Genomic DNA, 18,491 nt, shown 5'->3' on the forward strand with positions numbered 1-18,491 from the left:
TTCCGCAAATAAGAATCCCGAGAGAATGACGAATACGTAATGTGACCAAATTCCTCGACTGAGGCCACAGCAGTTAGCAGCATACAAAACCCAGCTATTCCACTAAGACCCTCCCTCTTTGGCCTCGGCGCCTCTTTTCCAAAAGCCTGCCTTCCTTCGCACCCCACCTGAAAAGCATCCCTTCACCCGGTCTAAACTGCAGCCCTTTTCCGGGACAAGAGCCCTCGTGGCGCGCGGCCGGGCCCTACTCCCCGCGGGGGCCCTCCCGGATCCTCCCGCTCTCCTGCCGCTGGGGTCCTCGCCGGCCCCGCCCGGCCCCGCACTCCCGAGACTGAGGAGCCGGGCCCGGGCCGGAGGGGAGCGGCGGCCCGCCCGGCCCTCGGCGCCACACCCACCGGCCGCCCCCACCCGCACCCGCACCCGCACCTCCGCATCGCGCTCCCGTCCCCTGGAAGCCCCTCGGACCACCCTCGCGGGCGGCGCCCGCACACCTCGCCCGGAGCCGGGCGCCGGCCCCTCCTCGGTCGCGCCCCACGCGCCGCGGCTCGCGCATCCGAGACCGCGCCGTAGTCGCCGCGCTGCGGCCCACTGACCCGCTCGCTCCGCTCCGCTGCCCGCAGCCCGTCGTCCCCGCCGCCACCTCACCCGCGCCCCGGCAGCCAGGGTTTCCGGACGCTCACGTGACCCGCCCCTCCCGGGGGGGCATGCTGGGAGTTGTAGTCCGACCGCGCCGCTTCACCTGCGGGACGCCTAGGTGACAGCCGAAGGGAGAGGGAAGGCCTCGGTGAACCTGGCTGTTGGGCTGGGGGACGGATGACGGCCAGGAGTGTCAGCTGGAAAAAGACAGTGAGAGATAATATATAATGATCTGGGCAGAATTGCTATATAGGGCATCTTTTTTTTCCAGAAAAGCTTTATTCTGTTCTTTGTTTTTATAGAAAGTAACATGCTGCTAAGTTTGCTACTGACCAGGCATCAGGGCGTAAGCTTTAGACTTTTATTTTTTTTTTTTAATTTTTTTTTTTTTACATTTTATTTATTTTTGAGAAACAGAGTGAGACAAAGCGTGAGCGGGGGAGGGGCAGAGAGAGAAGGAGACAGAATCTGAAGCAGGCTCCAGGCTCTGAGCAAGCAGTCAGCACAGAGCCTGACGCGGGGCTTGAACCCACAAACTGTGAGATCATGATCTGAGCCGAAGTTGGATGCTCAACTGACTGAGCCACCCAGGCGCCCCTTTAGACTTTTATTTAAATTAATTAAACGCAGTGACCCATGCAGGCAGGGCCATTAATCTGCCTCTGCCATTCACCTTCTGCACTCCACCCCACCCACCCAAACAAGTAAATGAGTGTTAAGATCCTGACAGCCTCAAGCCAAAATTAAAGGCCTTAAAAGGAGGCAGGACTTGGAAGTGGAACCTTCTAGTCTCCTGGGCTCTTTCACCTGTTGGGGAAATATAATTTTTTTTTAATCTCCCAACCAAGAAACTTTCTCTACAAAGATAGAGAAAGAAAAGTTTTACTATTGGATAAACATTAAACCAGAATGTGAGGCTCATCATGATCTAACAGATTGCAAAGACAGAAAGGAATCTCCCGCATATACAGCCAAGCAGATACAACCCCTTGCATGCATGTCCTCAAATAAGCAATCACTAGCCCTCAACTGAGAAGACCGGGACAGGAGCTTTTGTCACATATAGTTGGTCCAAACTTTATCATGGCAACTGGGGAGACTGCCTGAATTGGCTTATCCAAAGGAGAAACAGACTTCTCATACCTCTAGGACAAGAGATAGTGTTGCAAATTGGAGGAAGACACCCACAGAAGTTAGGCTTTTAGCCTCCCAGAAACTAGGAAACTGGAGGACTATCGCCCTGGATGTTTGTATTTCAAGATGGCTCCCGGGTCCTGGAAAGTTTCCTGATATGAGGCTGGCAAGAGGTTATTTAGCCATTATGAACGGCTATACATCTATTTGAAAAGGACAAAGGGCAGGGTGGAGGTGGGAGTTCTTATTTCCAAGGGAGACTTAAACCTCTTATTTTTAACTTGTATTTGCCTTTACAACAAGGCAGTTGTAGTTCTGTTCCCAGTCATCTGAGAGTGTGGCTGGGAAAATGTGATACCAGGGTGAGCAAAAACAAATTGCCCCAACATTTCACTTTTATTTTTAAAAATATTTTGTGGAGGGGCTCCTGGCTGGCTCAGTTGGTGGAGTGTTCAACTCTTGATCCCGGGGTTGTGAGTTCGAGCCCTACGTTGGGTGTAGAGATTACTTAAAAATAAAATCTTGGAGTGTCTGGGTGACTCAGTCGGTTAAGTAACTGACTTTGGCTCAGGTCATGATCTCACAGTTTGTGGGTTCGAGCCCCGCATCACATTCTGTGCTGACAGCTCAGAGCTTGGAGCCTGTTTCACATTCTGTGCCTCCCTCTCTCTCTCTGTCCCTCCCCCACTCACCTCTGCCTGTCGGTCTCTCCCTCTCAAAAATAAATAAACATTGAAAAAAGTTTAAATAAAATAAAATCTTAAGGGGCACCTGGCTGGCTCAGTTGGAAGAGCATGTGACTCTTGATCTTGGGGGCATGAGTTTGAGCCCCGTGTTGGGTGTAGAGATAAATAAAAAATTGTTGTTAATCTTTAAAAAAAGAAACACACACACACACACACACACACACACACACGGAGACATTATTCAGCCTTTAAAAGGAATGAAATCTGACACACACTACAACATAGATTGTGTCCATGGGATAGAGACACATTGAAATAAGCCAGTCACAAAAGGACAGTGTATGATTCTGTTTACATGAAGTGCCTAGAGTAATCAACATGATAGGGAGAGAAAGCAGAATAGTGGTTACCAGAGACCAAGGGGGAAGAGAAATGGGAGTTAGTGTTTAAGGGGCAGTTTCAGCTGGGGATGATGCAAAAGTTCTGGAGATGGATAGTAGTCAGGGTTGCACAATTTGAATATATTCAATGCCCTTAAAAATGGCTAAAATGATAAAGTGTACGTATTGTGAAACATACATGTGTGCGTGTGCATAAATGTATGTATGTGTGTGTGCAGAGGGGGTGAATAAGATATCACCTGGGTCACCACCACCCAGGTCAAGAAGCCCACACGGTGCTCTTTGCACTTACAGTCATGTTGGTGGAGAGGGGTCAGAATAGGGAGAGGCAGAATCTCTCTCTCAACTTCCACAACCACCTAGACATTTTACTGTTTGATTTCTACTTCTAGATGTTCTCCAAGTACCGGGTCTGAGTCAGCTGACTTTTTTTTTCCTTTCCCCATAACCATAACTAGAAGAAGAAACCATTTTGACACCTAACCTCATTGACATGAACATCAAACAGGTTTTATTTCCTGCCTTCTGCCTGTGCACAGTGGTGAATCTTGACGGATATTTCATTTTCAATTCACAGACATATGACAGTGGCTCTCAAAGTGACAATGTGCAGCAGCAGCTGGCAGTATCCTTTGTTTTCTTGCTCTATCTGCCAGCATTGGGTGTATCTTACTCAAAAAGAGAGGTTCCTGAAAAGTGATGTGTAAATGGAATACGGGATAAGATAAATTATAATTTAAAGGTTTCCTGAAGGAATCATAGAAAGAAATGTTCTTGGATAGTGAATAAATTGTCCTCTATTCCAGTGCTTCTCAATCTTTTTAGGCCTCAACCCACAGTAAGAAATACATTTTATGGGGGCGCCTGGGTGGCTTAGTCGGTTAAGCGTCTGACTTCGGCTCAGGTCATGATCTCACAGTTTGTGGGTTTAAGCGCCATGTCAGGCTCCATGCTGACAGCTCAGAGCCTGGAGCCGGTTTCAGATTCTGTGTCATTCTCTCTCTTTCTCCCTCTGCCCCTAACTCTCTCTCTCTCTGTCTCTCTCTTCCTCTCTCTCTCTCCCTCTCAAAAATAAATAAAAGCATTTAAAAATTTTTTTAAGAAAAGAAAATATGTTTAAAAAAAAAGAAATACATTTCACGTCAGCCCAGCACACACATGCATGTATTCAACTGGTCCATACATTGCACAAAACAGTACTTAGCCTGACTGCATGACTGCATGAGATATATTCTGAAATTCTGTCCTAGGTTCCTCTGTGAAAATGCTGGGTGCAATCCACAAAAATTGATTTCATGACTCATTGATAGGTCTCAGCCCCCAGTTTGAAAACACTACACCAGTTTAAATATTTTATCAGTCTGGATGTTTCCGTTTTGCACAGTGTAGCTTAACTGCCGACGCCTTGCATTCTGCATCGTGGAGAAAATCTAGCGCCTAAGATCTGAGAGACAGTGACATTGCCAGACACTGTGAGGGGAAAAAAGTGAGGAAAGCTCACCTCAGTTTTCTGCTTCTACTGCCAGCAGGAGACTGATAAACTCTAGGTTTTCTCAGACCTAGAAATTAACCTTTGTTCTGTGGTGGGTTTTTTGAGAGAGAGGAAACAAATGTTTGTTTGTTTCAGCTCTTTCTTCCCGTGCAAATTCAAAGTTGTTTTGGTTTTTTAATCTTTTTGGACCACCTTCTTTCTCTCAATTGCTCCTCAGAAAGTTATTCAAGTCCACAAAACAATCAAATGACTCAAGATCCAGGTCTGTATTCTCCTTGACATTGCCGTTCTCTCCCCCGGCCGCCCCCGCCCCCCGGCAAAACCAGGGACCCAAGGGAAAGTGGGGGGCGAGGGCTGCAAAAGAGAAGGGGAGTGGAAAGAAGGTCGGGCGGCTGAACAGGTAGTGGCTGAGTGAACCGGCTCGTCCTTCCCGTTTGGCTTTGCTAGGTGACTGGGTGACGGGGGTTGGCCGGGAAGGCTGACTTGGCGCGGGGTGTGCTGGCCGGCGCCTCGCCTTTGCCTTTGCGCTTTGTACCCAACGGCGCGCGCGAGCGGCCGCGCTCAGGTGCGGTGGGAGGGTCCGCGCTCTCCTTTCACTTTCTCCGGTCGCCAAAGCGGACACCTGGGGACGGAACCACAGCTCCCACCAGGCCAGCGAGGCAGGAGGACCGAAAAGGAAAGCTCGGAGGAGAAGTGAACGTTACCCGCTAGCAGAGGTGAGAGAGCGAGCCAGGTAAGCAACAGGTGCACCAGGAAGGCGAGGGTTACAGGATGCGGGATGAAGGGCACCCGCGGGGGCGGGGGGCACCGCTCATTCCTCCTTGCCGCGCCGCAGGCTTAGGTGAAGAGGGCTTCTGTGGAAACCCTGAGGACTCACTTGGGCAAGGGGGCCGCGGAAGCAAGATTCCAGCTCAAGTGACAGGGATAGGACACCGGAAGTAGAACGGCCTCATTTGAAAAGCCAGAAGGAACAAAGAAAGTGGTTTCATCGTGGCTTTTGTCTGCTGGATCATTTAGCCATAGGCGACTTCAGAGGTGTCCAAGAGAGGTATGGGATCCTTCTTCATCCATTTAAAGCTCAGGGTTTTCACAGGCAGGTGATGAATCTGTGTGCTTTTCAGTTTCTGTGATGATACAGACTTGTCCTTTTCGGACTTTCGAGAAAACCCGAAAGTAAAACAGGAAGAAATGGAGAGGGTGCTATAAGGCAGGAACAGTCTGAAGCCAGTCAAATCTAATCGCCAAATGATATCAGGTTTCGTGTATTTTTACAACACGTTGGAGGAGGAGGAGACCCAACACAGCACCATGTGAAGCACAGTTGAAAGGCCCAGGGATATTTGCCTTGAGGGGATGTGCTTGCTGCTTCAAATATCTGACGGGCTGTCATGTGGAATAGGAATCTGCCAAGTCCGGGCACGGCACGAGGGTCAACAGATGGAAACTCCAGAGAGATAGAATTCAACCCCATGTAAGCTAGAGCTGGGCATGCCAAATGGGCTTTTTCAGGAAGCAGTGCGTTCCTGGGGATCAAAGATATTAAAGCAGAGGTGGATACTGAAGCAGAAATGCTGAAGTGGGAATCAAGTTTCAGGGGAGGGATTGTGTTGATCAGCACTTCCCAAACCAGACGGTCATCAGAATCACCTGGGGAGTGTTTGCCTGTGTGTGTGTGTGTGTGTGTGCGCGTGCGTGCGCACACATGTGTGCAGGCGTTTAACTATATTTAGCAGATCTGGGATGGGCTCCAGGAATATATATTTTTAATTATCTCCTCCAGATAGTTCTGCCATAATCAATTACTTAGGGAGCCACTGTCATTAGAAACTTTATTTTTTCCAGTCTATGGTAAAATATGCTCTAAACACTTGAAAACCATAGTTTTCATTTGGGTTGTTTTTTTTTTTTTTTTTAAGTTTATTTATTAAATAATCTCTTACTCCAACACAGGGCTTGAACTCACGACCCTGAGATCAAGAGTTGCAGGCTCTACCAACTGCGCCAGCCAGGTGCCCTGCATACTTCTCATTTTGAAATAGTCTCAAAGTCTTAATTTCCTGGTCAAGGAAACCAGAAGAAAAGGCCATGTCACTCTTCCCCAAACTGACTTCCTGTCAGATCTTGTCTGCCCTTGTTGCTGGTTGCCTGGACGTTGAGTCTTCCATAGCTGGGAGTTTTGCTCCCCATGCAAAGTGGAGATAGGATGACATCCAGGCATGTCCTCCAGCTGATGAGTGGCAGGTAGAGCACTCCCGTAGGCATCTCCTCTGCCATCCTCCTGCTCTGGGCACTTGATGGAGTGTGAGGCACTTCGCCTCAGTGACTAAGGTTTCAGTCAATCCTGTCAGCTGAGAGTGTCGCTTATGTGCTGGGCCCAACAGACAATGGCAGCTAAATCTCTACATTCTAAAGTAATGTCAACCCACCGAGGGCAGGTGTGGGCTTGTGGGGATAGCTCCCTTGTACCTGACCAGCAATTAATGTCCTTCTCCCACAAGAATGCTAGTGCCACGAAAGCAAGAACCTCCCTTTCTCTTGTCCCGTCCTGCATCCCCAGTCCCCGGCTCCTGACAGAACGGTGCCTAGCTCACTAAAGAGAGACTGAATTCCTACTTTTCTTCCTAGGTCCGTTCTAGGTGGCAACAGCCATGCAATTCTCCAGCTCGTCCAGGGCAGCAGATGAAAATTTTGACTATTTGTTCAAGATTATCCTCATTGGGGATTCCAATGTGGGGAAGACGTGTGTGGTGCAGCATTTCAAATCTGGGGTCTACACGGAGACGCAGCAGAACACGATTGGGGTGGATTTCACTGTGCGCTCCCTTGAGATCGATGGCAAGAAAGTGAAGGTCAGAAGGGCATGGGGTTGCCGCCACCTCTTTTAGCTAGAGTTCCTAACACTGAAACACATGCCTGAGGAATGAAAGACTTAAATATAAAACATGAAATCATAAGAGTACCAGAAAAAAACCACATCGGAATATTTATTATTGTGGAATGGGGAAATCAACCTTTTTTTTCCTTAGAGAGAGAGAGCACGTATGAGCAGAGGAGAGGGGCAGAGGGAAAGAGAGATAATCATAAGCAGGCTCCACACTGAGCATAGAGCCCAATGCAGGGCTCGATCCCATGACCCTGGGATCATGACGTGAGCCGAACCCAAGACTCTGACCCTCAAACGACTGAGCCACCCAAGCGCCCTGGAAATCAACCCTTTAAGACAAGAACCCAGAACTCATGAAGGAAAAGACTGCTTAATCAGAAATATCCAAAGGACAAATTTATACATCTCTATGTAATGATATAAAGGTCAAATTGCTGAGTGTGGAGTCAGTTTAAGATTCTCTCTCTCTCTCCTTTTGCCCCTCCCCACACTCTCTCTCTAAAATAAAACATTTTTTTTTTTTTAGAAACAGACTCTTTTTTTTTTAATTTTTTTTTTTTTAACGTTTATTTATTTTTGAGACAGAGAGAGACAAAGCATGAACGGGGGTGGGTCAGAGAGAGGGAGACACAGAATCTGAAACAAGCTCCAGGCTCTGAGCTGTCAGCACAGAACCCGACGCGGGGCTCGAACTCACGGACTGCGAGATCATGACCTGGGCTGAAGTCGGCCGCTTAACCGACTGAGCCACCCAGGCGCCCCTAAAACATTTTTTTTTAAATAGTAAAAATAAAGGCCAAATTTCTACATCCACAAAAATACCGTAAACAAGAGATGCATAACAAACTGGAAAGAAATATTTGCAAATACGGGACTGACAAAGGGCTAATGTCCTGCATGTGAAAACAGAGTCCCAATAAATATCTAAGAAAAAGACCGACAACTAAATATAAAAAGTAGGCAATCCACAGACTGGACACAAATGCCATTTCATAAATTCAATAATAACTAGCTTGGGGGCGCCTGGGTGGCTCAGTCGGTTAAGCGTCCGACTTCGGCTCAGGTCACGATCTCGCAGTCCGCGAGTTCGAGCCCTGCGTTGGGCTCTGGGCTGATGGCTCAGAGCCTGGAGCTTGCTTCTGATTCTGTGTCTCCCTCTCTCTCTGCCCCTCCCCCGTTCATGCTGTGTCTCTCTCTGTCTCAAAAATAAACGTTAAAAAAATAAATTAATTAATTAAAAAAAATTAAAAATTAAAAATAAATAATAATAACTAGCTTGGAAATTCCTTACTCATAATTTAAAAAGTGAAAATTAGAATAACAGTGAGATACTACCTTTTGCCCATTTGATTAGAAAAGATCAGAGAGTGTTGGTGACAATGTAAAGCATGATCTTGTTTGGGATCTTGATTAAACAAAAACAGTAAAAAGACATTTTGGAGACAATCGGGAAAATTGTAATGTGGTCAGGTATCAGATAATACCAAAGGGTTATTGAAAAGTTGACCTGCAGCGATTGTGGCATTGTGCTCACATAAGAAAATGTCCACTTTTTAAAATGTTTAATTATGTGTGTGTGTGTGTGTGTGTGTGTGTGTGTGTGTGTGTGTGAGTGTGAGTGTGTGACAGAGAGAGAGAGAGAGAGAGAGAGAGAGAAAGAAAGGGAGAGAAAATGAGGGGGGAGGGAGGGGTAGAGGGAGAGGGAGACAGAGAATCCCAAGCAGGTTCCATGCTGTTAGCACAGAGCCCTACGCAGGGCCCAAACTCATGAAACGTGACATCATGACCTGAGCTGAAATCAAGAGTCAGACGCTTAACCAACTGAACCACCGAGGCACCCCGAAAATGTCCACTTTTGACACAAATGAAATGACATGAAGTCTGGGATTCACATTAAAAGAATACCACAAAGAAATCAACAGAAGGAGCTAGATGGAGCAAGAATGGTGAGATCTTGATAATTACTGAGTGTGGATGATGGCTATATGAAGGTTCTTTGTTTTATTCTCTCTAGTTTGGGGTATGTTTGCAAACTTTCTTTAAAAAAAAACATTTTAGGGGCACCTGGGTGGCTCGGTCGGTTAAGCGTCCGACTTCAGCTCAGGTCACGATCTCGTGGTCCGTGAGTTCGAGCCCCGCGTCAGGCTCTGTGCTGACTGCTCAGAGCCTGGAGCCTGTTTCAGATTCTGTGTCTCCCTCTCTCTCTGCCCCTCCCCTGTTCATGCTCTGTCTCTCTCTGTCTCAAGGATAAATAAACATTAAAAAAAAAAAAAAAAAAAAAAAAAAAAACATTTTATAGGGGTGCCTGGCTGGCTCAGTCAGTAAAGCATGTGACGCTTGATCTCAGGGTCATGAGTTCAAGCCCCACATTGGGTGTAGAGCTTACTTAATGAAAAAAAAAATAATTAAATAATATATTTTCTAAATAGTGTGAGTGAACAAACAGGTACACCCAGACACTGGGAGGGTGTACCCAATGGGTGCCCCTGCTTGGGATGATAATTGCAAAGGTATTATTATAAGGATAGTCTTAAATGTCAACAGCTGAGTGGTCCTTTAAAATCAGAACAGTCTGGTGTGCCTGGATGGCTCAGTTAAGTGTCCAGCTCTTGATTTCGGCTCAGGTTCATGAGTTTGAGAGCACAGAGCCTCCTTGGGATTCTCTCTCTTCTTCTCTCTCTGCCTCTCCCCTGCTCACTCTCTCTTAAAATAAACTTTTTAAAAAATAAATAAAATCAGACCAGTTCAGCCAGTGCCATCACCTTGAATGATATCACCGAGCAGTTTCAAAAGATAAACTCCAAAATCTAGAGGAAGGGAGAACGGAGGTAAAAAGGTCAAGGACACGAAACCCAAAATATTGGATCCACCTCTCCGACTGAGCGTCCCGTAGATGGTGACTCCCAAACCTGAAAGCGCATCCAAAATGCTCTGGGAGTGAACGGAAACACTGATTCCTAGGCCCCAGACCTACCGAATTTGAATATCTCGAAGTGAGACCCAGAAAACTCCCTTGTTCAGACAGCTCAGGTGAACAAGTTCCCATAAAGCATGAGAACTCCTGATGTGGACCCCCTTCTCTGCCCTTCTCCAGATGCAAGTGTGGGACACAGCAGGCCAGGAGCGCTTCCGGACCATCACGCAAAGCTACTACCGCAGCGCCCACGCGGCCATCATCGCCTACGACCTCACCCGACGCTCCACCTTTGAGTCTGTTCCTCACTGGATCCACGAGATAGAAAAATATGGCGCGGCGAACTTGGTCATTATGCTGATTGGTATGCTGTTTTCAAAGCATTTAGCTTTTCGTTCCTGGCCCCCTCTCCTGATGCTCAGCTTTTTGGGTGTTTCTGATGGGAATGGCACATGAAATCATAAGACTGCCGGCGGTGGAAGGACCTCAGAGTGTTTGGCCTGGAAATTCCCATCAGATTCACCCGAGAATGGGGTGAATGAGGTTGGCGGGATGGGATGTGAATTTGCTAATAATACAGATTCCAAGGCCCCCACCCTAGAGTGTCTCATTCTGGAGACCTGGGATGGGGCCCCGGCTTCTAGAGAAGCCATACCCTTCATACCGATTTGATGCGAACGTGTGTAGACCACACAGAAAATACTCTGTAGTCTGAGGTTCATAATAGCAGATGGCTCCAGATCCCCAAGGAAGCCACTCAGATGCACGTGACTGACTGCACCCAGGAATAACTCCTTACAGCTGCTAAGATCCTAACAAATCCTAGCAACAAACCTCCATCAGAATTAACAGGGATACAAGGGGCAGACCAGACTCCCAGCTTAGGAATGGCCACTCCTACAACATCCCTTGGTGAGAGCCACCAAGGGGCTCTCGTATCTTTCTTCTAGAAGCAGAGCTGTGCCCTGACCTTAAACCTCACTAGCAGGTGCTTGGGTGGCTCAGTTGATTAAGTGTCCAACTTCGGCTCGGGTCATGATCTTACGGTTCATGGGTTCAAGCCCTGCTGTGCCGAAAGCTCAGAACCTGAAGCCTGCTTCGGATTCTCTATCTCCCTCTCTCTCTGCCCCTCCTCCAATCATGTTCTATCTCTGTCTCTCTCTCTCAAAAATGAATAAATGTTAAAAAAAAAAAAAAAAGAGGTGAGCTGAGATCAAAAGTCAGACCCTTAACTGACTAGGCCACCCAGGTGCCCCTAGACATTCTTAATTTCAATATATTTCAATCCATCAATCTTTTCCTTAATGACTGTTTCCTTTTATCCTATTTAGGAAATCCCCTAATCAAAGTCATCAAGATATTCTGTCTTTTGAAATAAGTTGTCTGTCTGCCTTCCTTCCTTTCTTCCTTCTTCTCTTTCCCTTTCAACTTATTGTGGCTTTTACATTTAGATCTAATGTAACATCATTAGATCTAACCAACATCAGAACTGATGTCGGTCTATTTGTTGGTATGGACCACAAATTTGTAATTTTTCATGTACAGATCCAATTGCCCCAGTGCTATTTACTAAAAAAGGCAGCCTTGGGGCGCCTGGGTGGCTCAGTCAGTTGAGCGTCTGACTTCGGCTCAGGTCATGATCTCGCGGTCTGTGGGTTCGAGCCCCGCATTGGGCTCTGTGCTGACAGCTCAGAGCCTGGAGCCTGCTTCGGATTCTGTGTCTCCCTCTCTCTCTGCCCCTCCCCTGCTCATGCTCTGTCTCTCTCTCTCTCTCTGTCAAAAATAAATAAACATTAAAATTTAAAAAATGAAAAATAAAAATAAAAAATAAATAAAAAAGGCAGGCTTTCCCACTGCTCTGTGATACCATCTTTCTGTAAAGGGTGCATATATCAGTGCACCCTTGTTTTTGAGCTTTTTATTCCACTCTATTGATCTATTTCATGCATGCTCTTGTGGGGCAAAGTGCCTTAGACATTACAGTGGCTTGTGGCCCTCCAAAGGGCTAGATATACCATGTATCTGTGGCACTAAATTTTCATGGGATCTATATACAAATGTTCGTAACAGCTCTATTCATAATTAACCAAAAACTAGAATCTGCTCCATTTCTTCAAATGGGTGGATGGTTAAACTCTGGTCCATTTATACCGTGAACTGTCACTCTGCAGTAAAAGGGATAAATTACCAATACATCCTTGGATGGAACTCAAGGGAATTATGCTGAGTGAAAAAAAGGCAATCTCTAAAGGTGATATCCTGGGGCACCTGGGTGGCTCAGTCGGTTGGGCGTCCGACTTCAGCTCAGGTCATGATCTCACAGCTCGTGAGTTCAAGCCCCGCATCAGGCTCTGTGCCAACAAGTCAGAGCCTGGAGCCTGTTTCAGATTCTGTGTCTCCCTCTCTCTCTGCCCCTCCCCTGCTCATGCTCTGTCTCTCTCTGTCTCAAAAATAAATAAAAACATCAAAAAAAATTTTTGTTTTAAAAATAAAGGTGATATCCTGTATGATGTCGTCTATATAATAGTCCTGAAATAACAAAATTGTGGAGATGGGAAACAGATCAGTGGTTACCAGGGGTTGGGGGTTAGCTGTGATGGGAGGTTATAAAGTGGTGGCATGAAGGAGCACTTTGTGTGATGGAACCACTCTGTTATCTTGGCTGCGGTGGTGGATATATGTGGTGAAATTGCCTGTAATTATACATGCACGTGCACAAAGGAGGGTACCATATAACTGGTGAAATCTGAGTAAGCTCTGTGGGTTGCACCAATGTTAACTTCCTGATTTTGAGGTTGTGCTACAGTTACGCAAGAGGTTACCCATGGGGAAACTGGGTGAAAGGTACGCTGGACCTCCCTGAAGGACCTCCTTCAACAGCCTGCAAGTCTAAGTGCACCTGGGTGGCTGAGTCAGTTAACGTCAGACTCTGGAGCTCTACGCTTACATCGCGATCTCACCGTTTGTGAGATTGAGCCCCAACTTGGGCCCCGGGCTCACAGCATGGAGCCTGCTTGGGATTCTCTGTCTCCCTCTCTCTCTGCCCCTCCCCTGCATTCTCTCTCTCAAAATAAGTAAACATTAAAAAAGAAAGAAAGAAACAAACACACCAGGGGCACCTGAGTGGCTCAGTCACTTAAGCCTCAGACTTTGGCTCAGGTCATGATCTAGCAGTTCATGAGTTCAGGCCCCCCCATCACTCTCTGTACTGACAGCTCAGAGCCTGGAGCCTGCTTCAGATACTGTGTCTCCCTCTCTCTCTGACCCTCCCTTGCTCACATCCTGGCTCTCTCTCAAAAATAAATAAACATTGGGGCGCCTGGGTGGCGCAGTCGGTTAAGCGTCCGACTTCAGCCAGGTCACGATCTCGCGGTCCGTGAGTTCGAGCCCCGCGTCAGGCTCTGGGCTGATGGCTCGGAGCCTGGAGCCTGTTTCCGATTCTGTGTCTCCCTCTCTCTCTGCCCCTCCCCCGTTCATGCTCTGTCTCTCTCTGTCCCCAAAAAAAAAAAAAAGTTGGAAAAAAAAAAATAAATAAACATTAAAAAAATTAAAAACAAGCCAATCTGTGAGCCTATAATTGTTTCAAAATTAAAAGTTTTAGGGGCTCCCGGGTAGCTTAAGTGCCTGACTTTGACCCAGGTCATGATCTCATGGTTCGTGAGTTCCAGTCCCGCGTCCGGCTCTGTGCTGACAGTTCAGAGCCTGGTGCCTGCTTCAGATTCTGTGTCTCCCTCTCTCTCTGCCCTTCCCCGCTTGTGCTCTCAGTCTCTCTCTCTCTCTCTCTCTCTCAAAAATGAATAAACATTAAAAAAAAAATTAAAGGTGTAAAGGCTTTCATGGTGGGGAGGGGTAATTACGAGAAGAAAGGGTCTAAAAAGGCTCCTTTATGGGAAAAAAACAGGTTGAAAAACATTAATCTAGCCTGTCTTAATTACGGTAGCTTTGTAAGAAATCCTTGTGTCTGGTAGAACAAATCCTTTAGGAAGACAATTTTACCTTGTGATTCCTGCCTCAGAGAAATCAAAGTCCAATGACTGGATGAATATAGGGGTTGAAGTAGAGAAGCCAAAGAGATGGGTCACTCTTCCTTCTATGAGCAGTCCCGGGCCATGCTTGCAAAACCCCTCGCTGAACTCTCTGGGGTAATAGGGAATGTTCTACATCCTGAGAGGAAGGGTGGTTACAGAGCATATACGTTTGTCAAAACTCATGAACTGCACAGTTCTGCATCAGTCTGCATCTTGTTGTAAGTTACAGCTAAATCCCGCATTATTCATTCCACACCTTCAATCCAGCAAATCCTAATTCACAATCTCCTCAGCTAGACCAGGACCATCCAACAGCACCCAACACTTTGTGGTCTGGAAAAGAGAGTGGAAAGAGAACCAAGATTTGGGGCACCTGGGTGACTCAGTGGGTTAAGTGTCTGACTTCGGCTCGGCTCACGATCCTATGGTTTGTGAGTTTGAGCCCTGCATTGGGATTGCTGCTGTCAGTGCAGAGTGAGCTTCAGATCCTCTGTTCCCCCTTCCGCCCCAACTCTCTCTCTCTCTCTCAAAAATAAATAAACATTAAAAAAAAGGAGGGCGCCTGGGTGGCTCAGTCAGTTAAGCATCCGACTTCGGCTCAGGTCATGATCTCGTGGTCCGTGAGTTTGAGCCCCGCGTCAGGCTCTGTGTTGACAGCTCAGAGCCTGAAGCCTGTTTCAGATTCTGTGTCTCCCTGTCTCTCTGACCCTCCCCTGTTCATGCTGTCTCTCCCTGTCTCAAAAATAAATAAATATTAAAAAAAAAAAAGGAAAAAAGATTTGGAGGAAGAAGAGAGAAGGCTGAGGACTCCCTCTGGCACAGTCTTTACCTTGTTTAGACTTTGAAGGAAAGACAGTCCCTCCCTAGAGCACACAGCCTTCATCTGTCCCTGCCAATAAACACAACCCTCCAGCCCCTTTCTCACAGCTCCTGAAGATCTTGACAGTGAATGAAGACAGTGGCTCTTTCCATACATTGATGGTTTCATTTTCAGTAAATCTGCCCACAATTGCTGTCTATGAATGTATGCATGCGTGCATATTGCCGAACTAAATGTTTCTCTTAAGGTTCATTAAAACACGCGCGCGCGCCCACACACACACAGATTCAGTTCCTCAGTGGAATATTTGTTTATCTCTCTCACCCCCAGGGAACAAGTGTGACATGTGGGAAAAACGGCATGTCCTGTTTGAAGATGCCTGCACGCTGGCTGAGAAACACGGCCTCCTTGCTGTTCTGGAGACATCTGCTAAGGAGTCTAAGAACATAGACGAGGTCTTCGTGCTGATGGCCAGGGAGCTGATTGCCCGCAACAGCCTGCACTTGCTTGGTGAGAGCCCCCTGAACAACCTGGCCACAGGTTCCAGGCCGGTTCTTATGGCCCAGGGGCCGAAGGAGAAGACCTGCATGTGCTGAATATGCCCTCGAGGCCAGCTGCACCCACCAGACGGACGCCTGACGTCAGAAACCAAAGTTGGCCGGATATCCTGTTGTCGGCCCAGAGCATCTCAGACCAAAGCACAGACTTGCCTCTGGCCCTAACCCCGCCCCCTGGATGGGGAGCACCGTTGCCTTGATTCACACCTGAGGCCACAACTGCGGACTCTGAGGAAGAGGACACCACTGTTTCTTTGGATTCCGCCTAGGGCTTAAGGCACAGGGGTAGGAGGACACGGTCTGCTCTTTTGCAGCCTTCCATTTTCTGTCTCCCCAACCCTTCAACGGCTTTCTACTGAATTCTGCTTCTCACTCAAAGAAGAGGGTAGTGAAGGAAAGAAGAAAGGAGGCATATCAAGAGAGGGAGAGGATGTTTAGAACATTCCAGGGCAGTTTACAGCAGCTCTGGCAAGGGAGGATGGAAAAAACCCTGCAGTGATAAACCAGAATGCTGCTGACATTCACATCTCAGGTCTTTAGCTTGGGGGGGTAAAGCCTTTGACATAAAGACCATCAACAAACACTGTTTTGCCGAATGGTCAAGTGCCATGTGACGGAGACAGAATTGGATCTCACTTTATCCTAGTTAGATTGCTTTGACCACCCTCCTAGAATGCGGGAGATGCCTACAGTTTCCTTTCTAAAATACCACATTACATGCTGGATAAAAACTCACTTCTGAATTGCAATTAAATGGGTTCATAGATGAATTTCAAGACAAAAGTGACCTCACTGTGTGGCCCCTGTGCATGCCCCGGACCCTCCAACACCTGTGAGAAATAAACATCCTTTTTTCGAAGTCCCCTGATGGTTGTTGCTGAGGCAATCATAATGATCTTGTAATCCTAAGAACCACAGGGCTGGTCCAGCTACCACGTGGCTCTGAACAAGGAAAGGTCTGTGGTGGCTCACCTTGGCACTAATCACAGGCCGAGACCAACAAAGAACAGATAGCCACTATCCGGGTACTGGGTACTGGAGATGTGGCTAATCTGAATTTGAGATGATCTCTACGTATGAAATACACACCAGATTTTGAAGACTTAGTACTAAGAGAGTATAAAGTATCTTATAACAATTTTATATGATTATATTTTGAAATGATATTTTAGATATACTAGGTTAAATAAGTATATTATTAATGTTTCACCTTTTTTTTTTTTTTTAACTTTTTAAATATGGCTACTAGAGGAGTGCCTGGGTGGCTCAGTCAGTTAAGTGTCCAACTTCAGCTCAGGTCATGATCTTGCAGTTCATGAGTTTGAGCCCTGCGTAGAGCTCTATGCTGTCAGCGCAGAGCCCGCTTCAGATCCTCTGCCCACCCCTCTCTCTACCCCTCCCCTGCTCACATTCTCTCTTTCTCTCTCTCTCAAAAATAAACAAACATTAAGAAAAAAATAAATGTGGCTACTAGAAAAACTTAAATTATGTAAGTGGCTCACACCATACATCGATTGGACAGTACAATAAAGCAATGCTTCTCAAAGTGTAGTTCACCAACCAGACATAGGAGAGGAGCCAGGGGATGCCTGTTACAGATTCCTGAGGCACATGACTGACTTCTGGAATCAGAATCTGTTCAGGAATCCACATTCATCCAAGCTTGCTGGCTGATTCCCATGCTGAAACTTTCGAACTGCTACTTTACAGAGGTTGGTGGGGGGGGGCGGGGGGAGGGTTAGGAGGAAGATCATAGAGAATTAATCACATTTTAATTCATTTCAATATATATTTGTTGCTGAAAAAAACCACCCACCTTTAGGAAACATGAAGGAAACCTAGTTAAATGCCAGAGAGAATAAATGCATCCACGCAGATTAACCTGTTTCATCTGTGTTTTATTGTTCTAAGTGAAGGGGTAGGCACAGCAGAATCTCAGGACTAGATCTGTACCAAGCCACTGCATGGTTTTGCGAGGAGGCAAGAAACGGTTGTTAAGAAAGGTGAAGAAAACTGAGTAGATCAGGGGAGGGAGTGAGCAAAGACGAAAGAGGCTGAGCATGAAGTCTCACACAAATTTCCCATTTCCCTGCCTGTCAATCTCACTACTCTCACGACCTCATCTGCTTCTCGGGCTATGCGCTCTGGGGATTATATGGAATGAAAATATTCCTACCGACAGGGTGCACATGTGAGAACAAAGCCACCTGAACACCAGCGACCTGTAATTAGCCAGCTCGGGCTTCGGTCGAAATTATAGTGCTTCAAACAGAACCCCCCAGTCCACTTGAAAGGGACTTGGAAGGGTGACGGGAGTGGAGCAGCGTCACTGAACGTGGGTGTGCGAAGGTCCGCTCTGAAGAGACGCACAGGCTTTTCTGGAGCGCGGCCCGGCGTCCTAACTGGCACGGTGAGGCCAGTGCAGGCAGGTTCCCCTGCACAGCCGTGGTCACAGAGGGCTGTGTGGCACTGAATCCTGGTATTTTTCTCAAGTCTCCCTAACCGTACAGTTGGTAATAAGTGAGTTATATGAAATCAGGTCCTAAAAGGGACATTTCGGAAGAATGAAAAGATTACAAATGTCTCCATATGTTGTCTGCCAATGTTAAGTACATTTCCATATGTGAAGAAATCTTTCAGTTAATATTTCATTGTTCATAGATGGCTCCTGACTCTCTTCCCCATTCTGTTACTGAAAAGGTCCATTAGTTATAAGAGGAATATTACTATAATAGCATTAATAGCAAACACATATAGCAATTACTATGTGTGCAGCGCTGTACCGTACTGACTCAGTGAATCCTGTCTACTCTCTTTTGAAGTGGGTGCTATTATTTATTCCTTTTTTTTTTTTTTCCAAGTTTTTATTTTTGAGACACAGCCCAAGCAAGGGAGGAGCACAGAGAGAGGGAGACACAGAATTGGAAGCAGGCTCCAGG

The 18,491-nt window shown here is 46.8% G+C and overlaps 2 protein-coding genes across 14 annotated transcripts in view; one reads left to right on the top strand and one right to left on the bottom strand.

The window, feature by feature from the left end:
• The window catches only part of SLC37A3 (solute carrier family 37 member 3), a 62,406-nt gene extending 61,752 nt beyond the window's left edge, over positions 1–654 (bottom strand). For all 6 annotated transcript variants that reach the window (XR_006199158.1, XR_006199156.1, XR_006199159.1 and 3 more), the window contains exon 1: positions 594–654. The gene's annotated coding sequence lies outside the window, so the exon portion shown is untranslated. The remainder of the gene's footprint in view (positions 1–593) is intronic.
• A 4,139-nt stretch (positions 655–4,793) lies between these two features.
• Positions 4,794–16,774, top strand: RAB19 (RAB19, member RAS oncogene family). 8 transcript variants are annotated; one of them, XM_042926510.1, is made up of 7 exons: positions 4,794–5,082; positions 5,185–5,397; positions 5,605–5,820; positions 6,300–6,590; positions 6,975–7,198; positions 10,328–10,511; positions 15,326–16,774. In XM_042926510.1, the coding sequence occupies exons 5-7, from the start codon at positions 6,998–7,000 to the stop codon at positions 15,589–15,591; spliced, it is 651 nt and encodes a 216-aa protein (XP_042782444.1). In that variant the 5' UTR covers positions 4,794–5,082; positions 5,185–5,397; positions 5,605–5,820; positions 6,300–6,590; positions 6,975–6,997; the 3' UTR covers positions 15,592–16,774. The 8 variants fall into 8 exon arrangements, with proteins under 8 accessions (XP_042782444.1, XP_042782458.1, XP_042782457.1 ...); XM_042926524.1 differs by having other exon boundaries at positions 5,749–5,820; XM_042926523.1 differs by having other exon boundaries at positions 4,794–5,065.
• Positions 16,775–18,491: the final 1,717 nt, after the last annotated feature.

Source organism: Panthera leo, chromosome A2, assembly GCF_018350215.1.
Source record: "Panthera leo isolate Ple1 chromosome A2, P.leo_Ple1_pat1.1, whole genome shotgun sequence".
In the NCBI taxonomy this organism is placed as follows: domain Eukaryota; kingdom Metazoa; phylum Chordata; class Mammalia; order Carnivora; family Felidae; genus Panthera; species Panthera leo.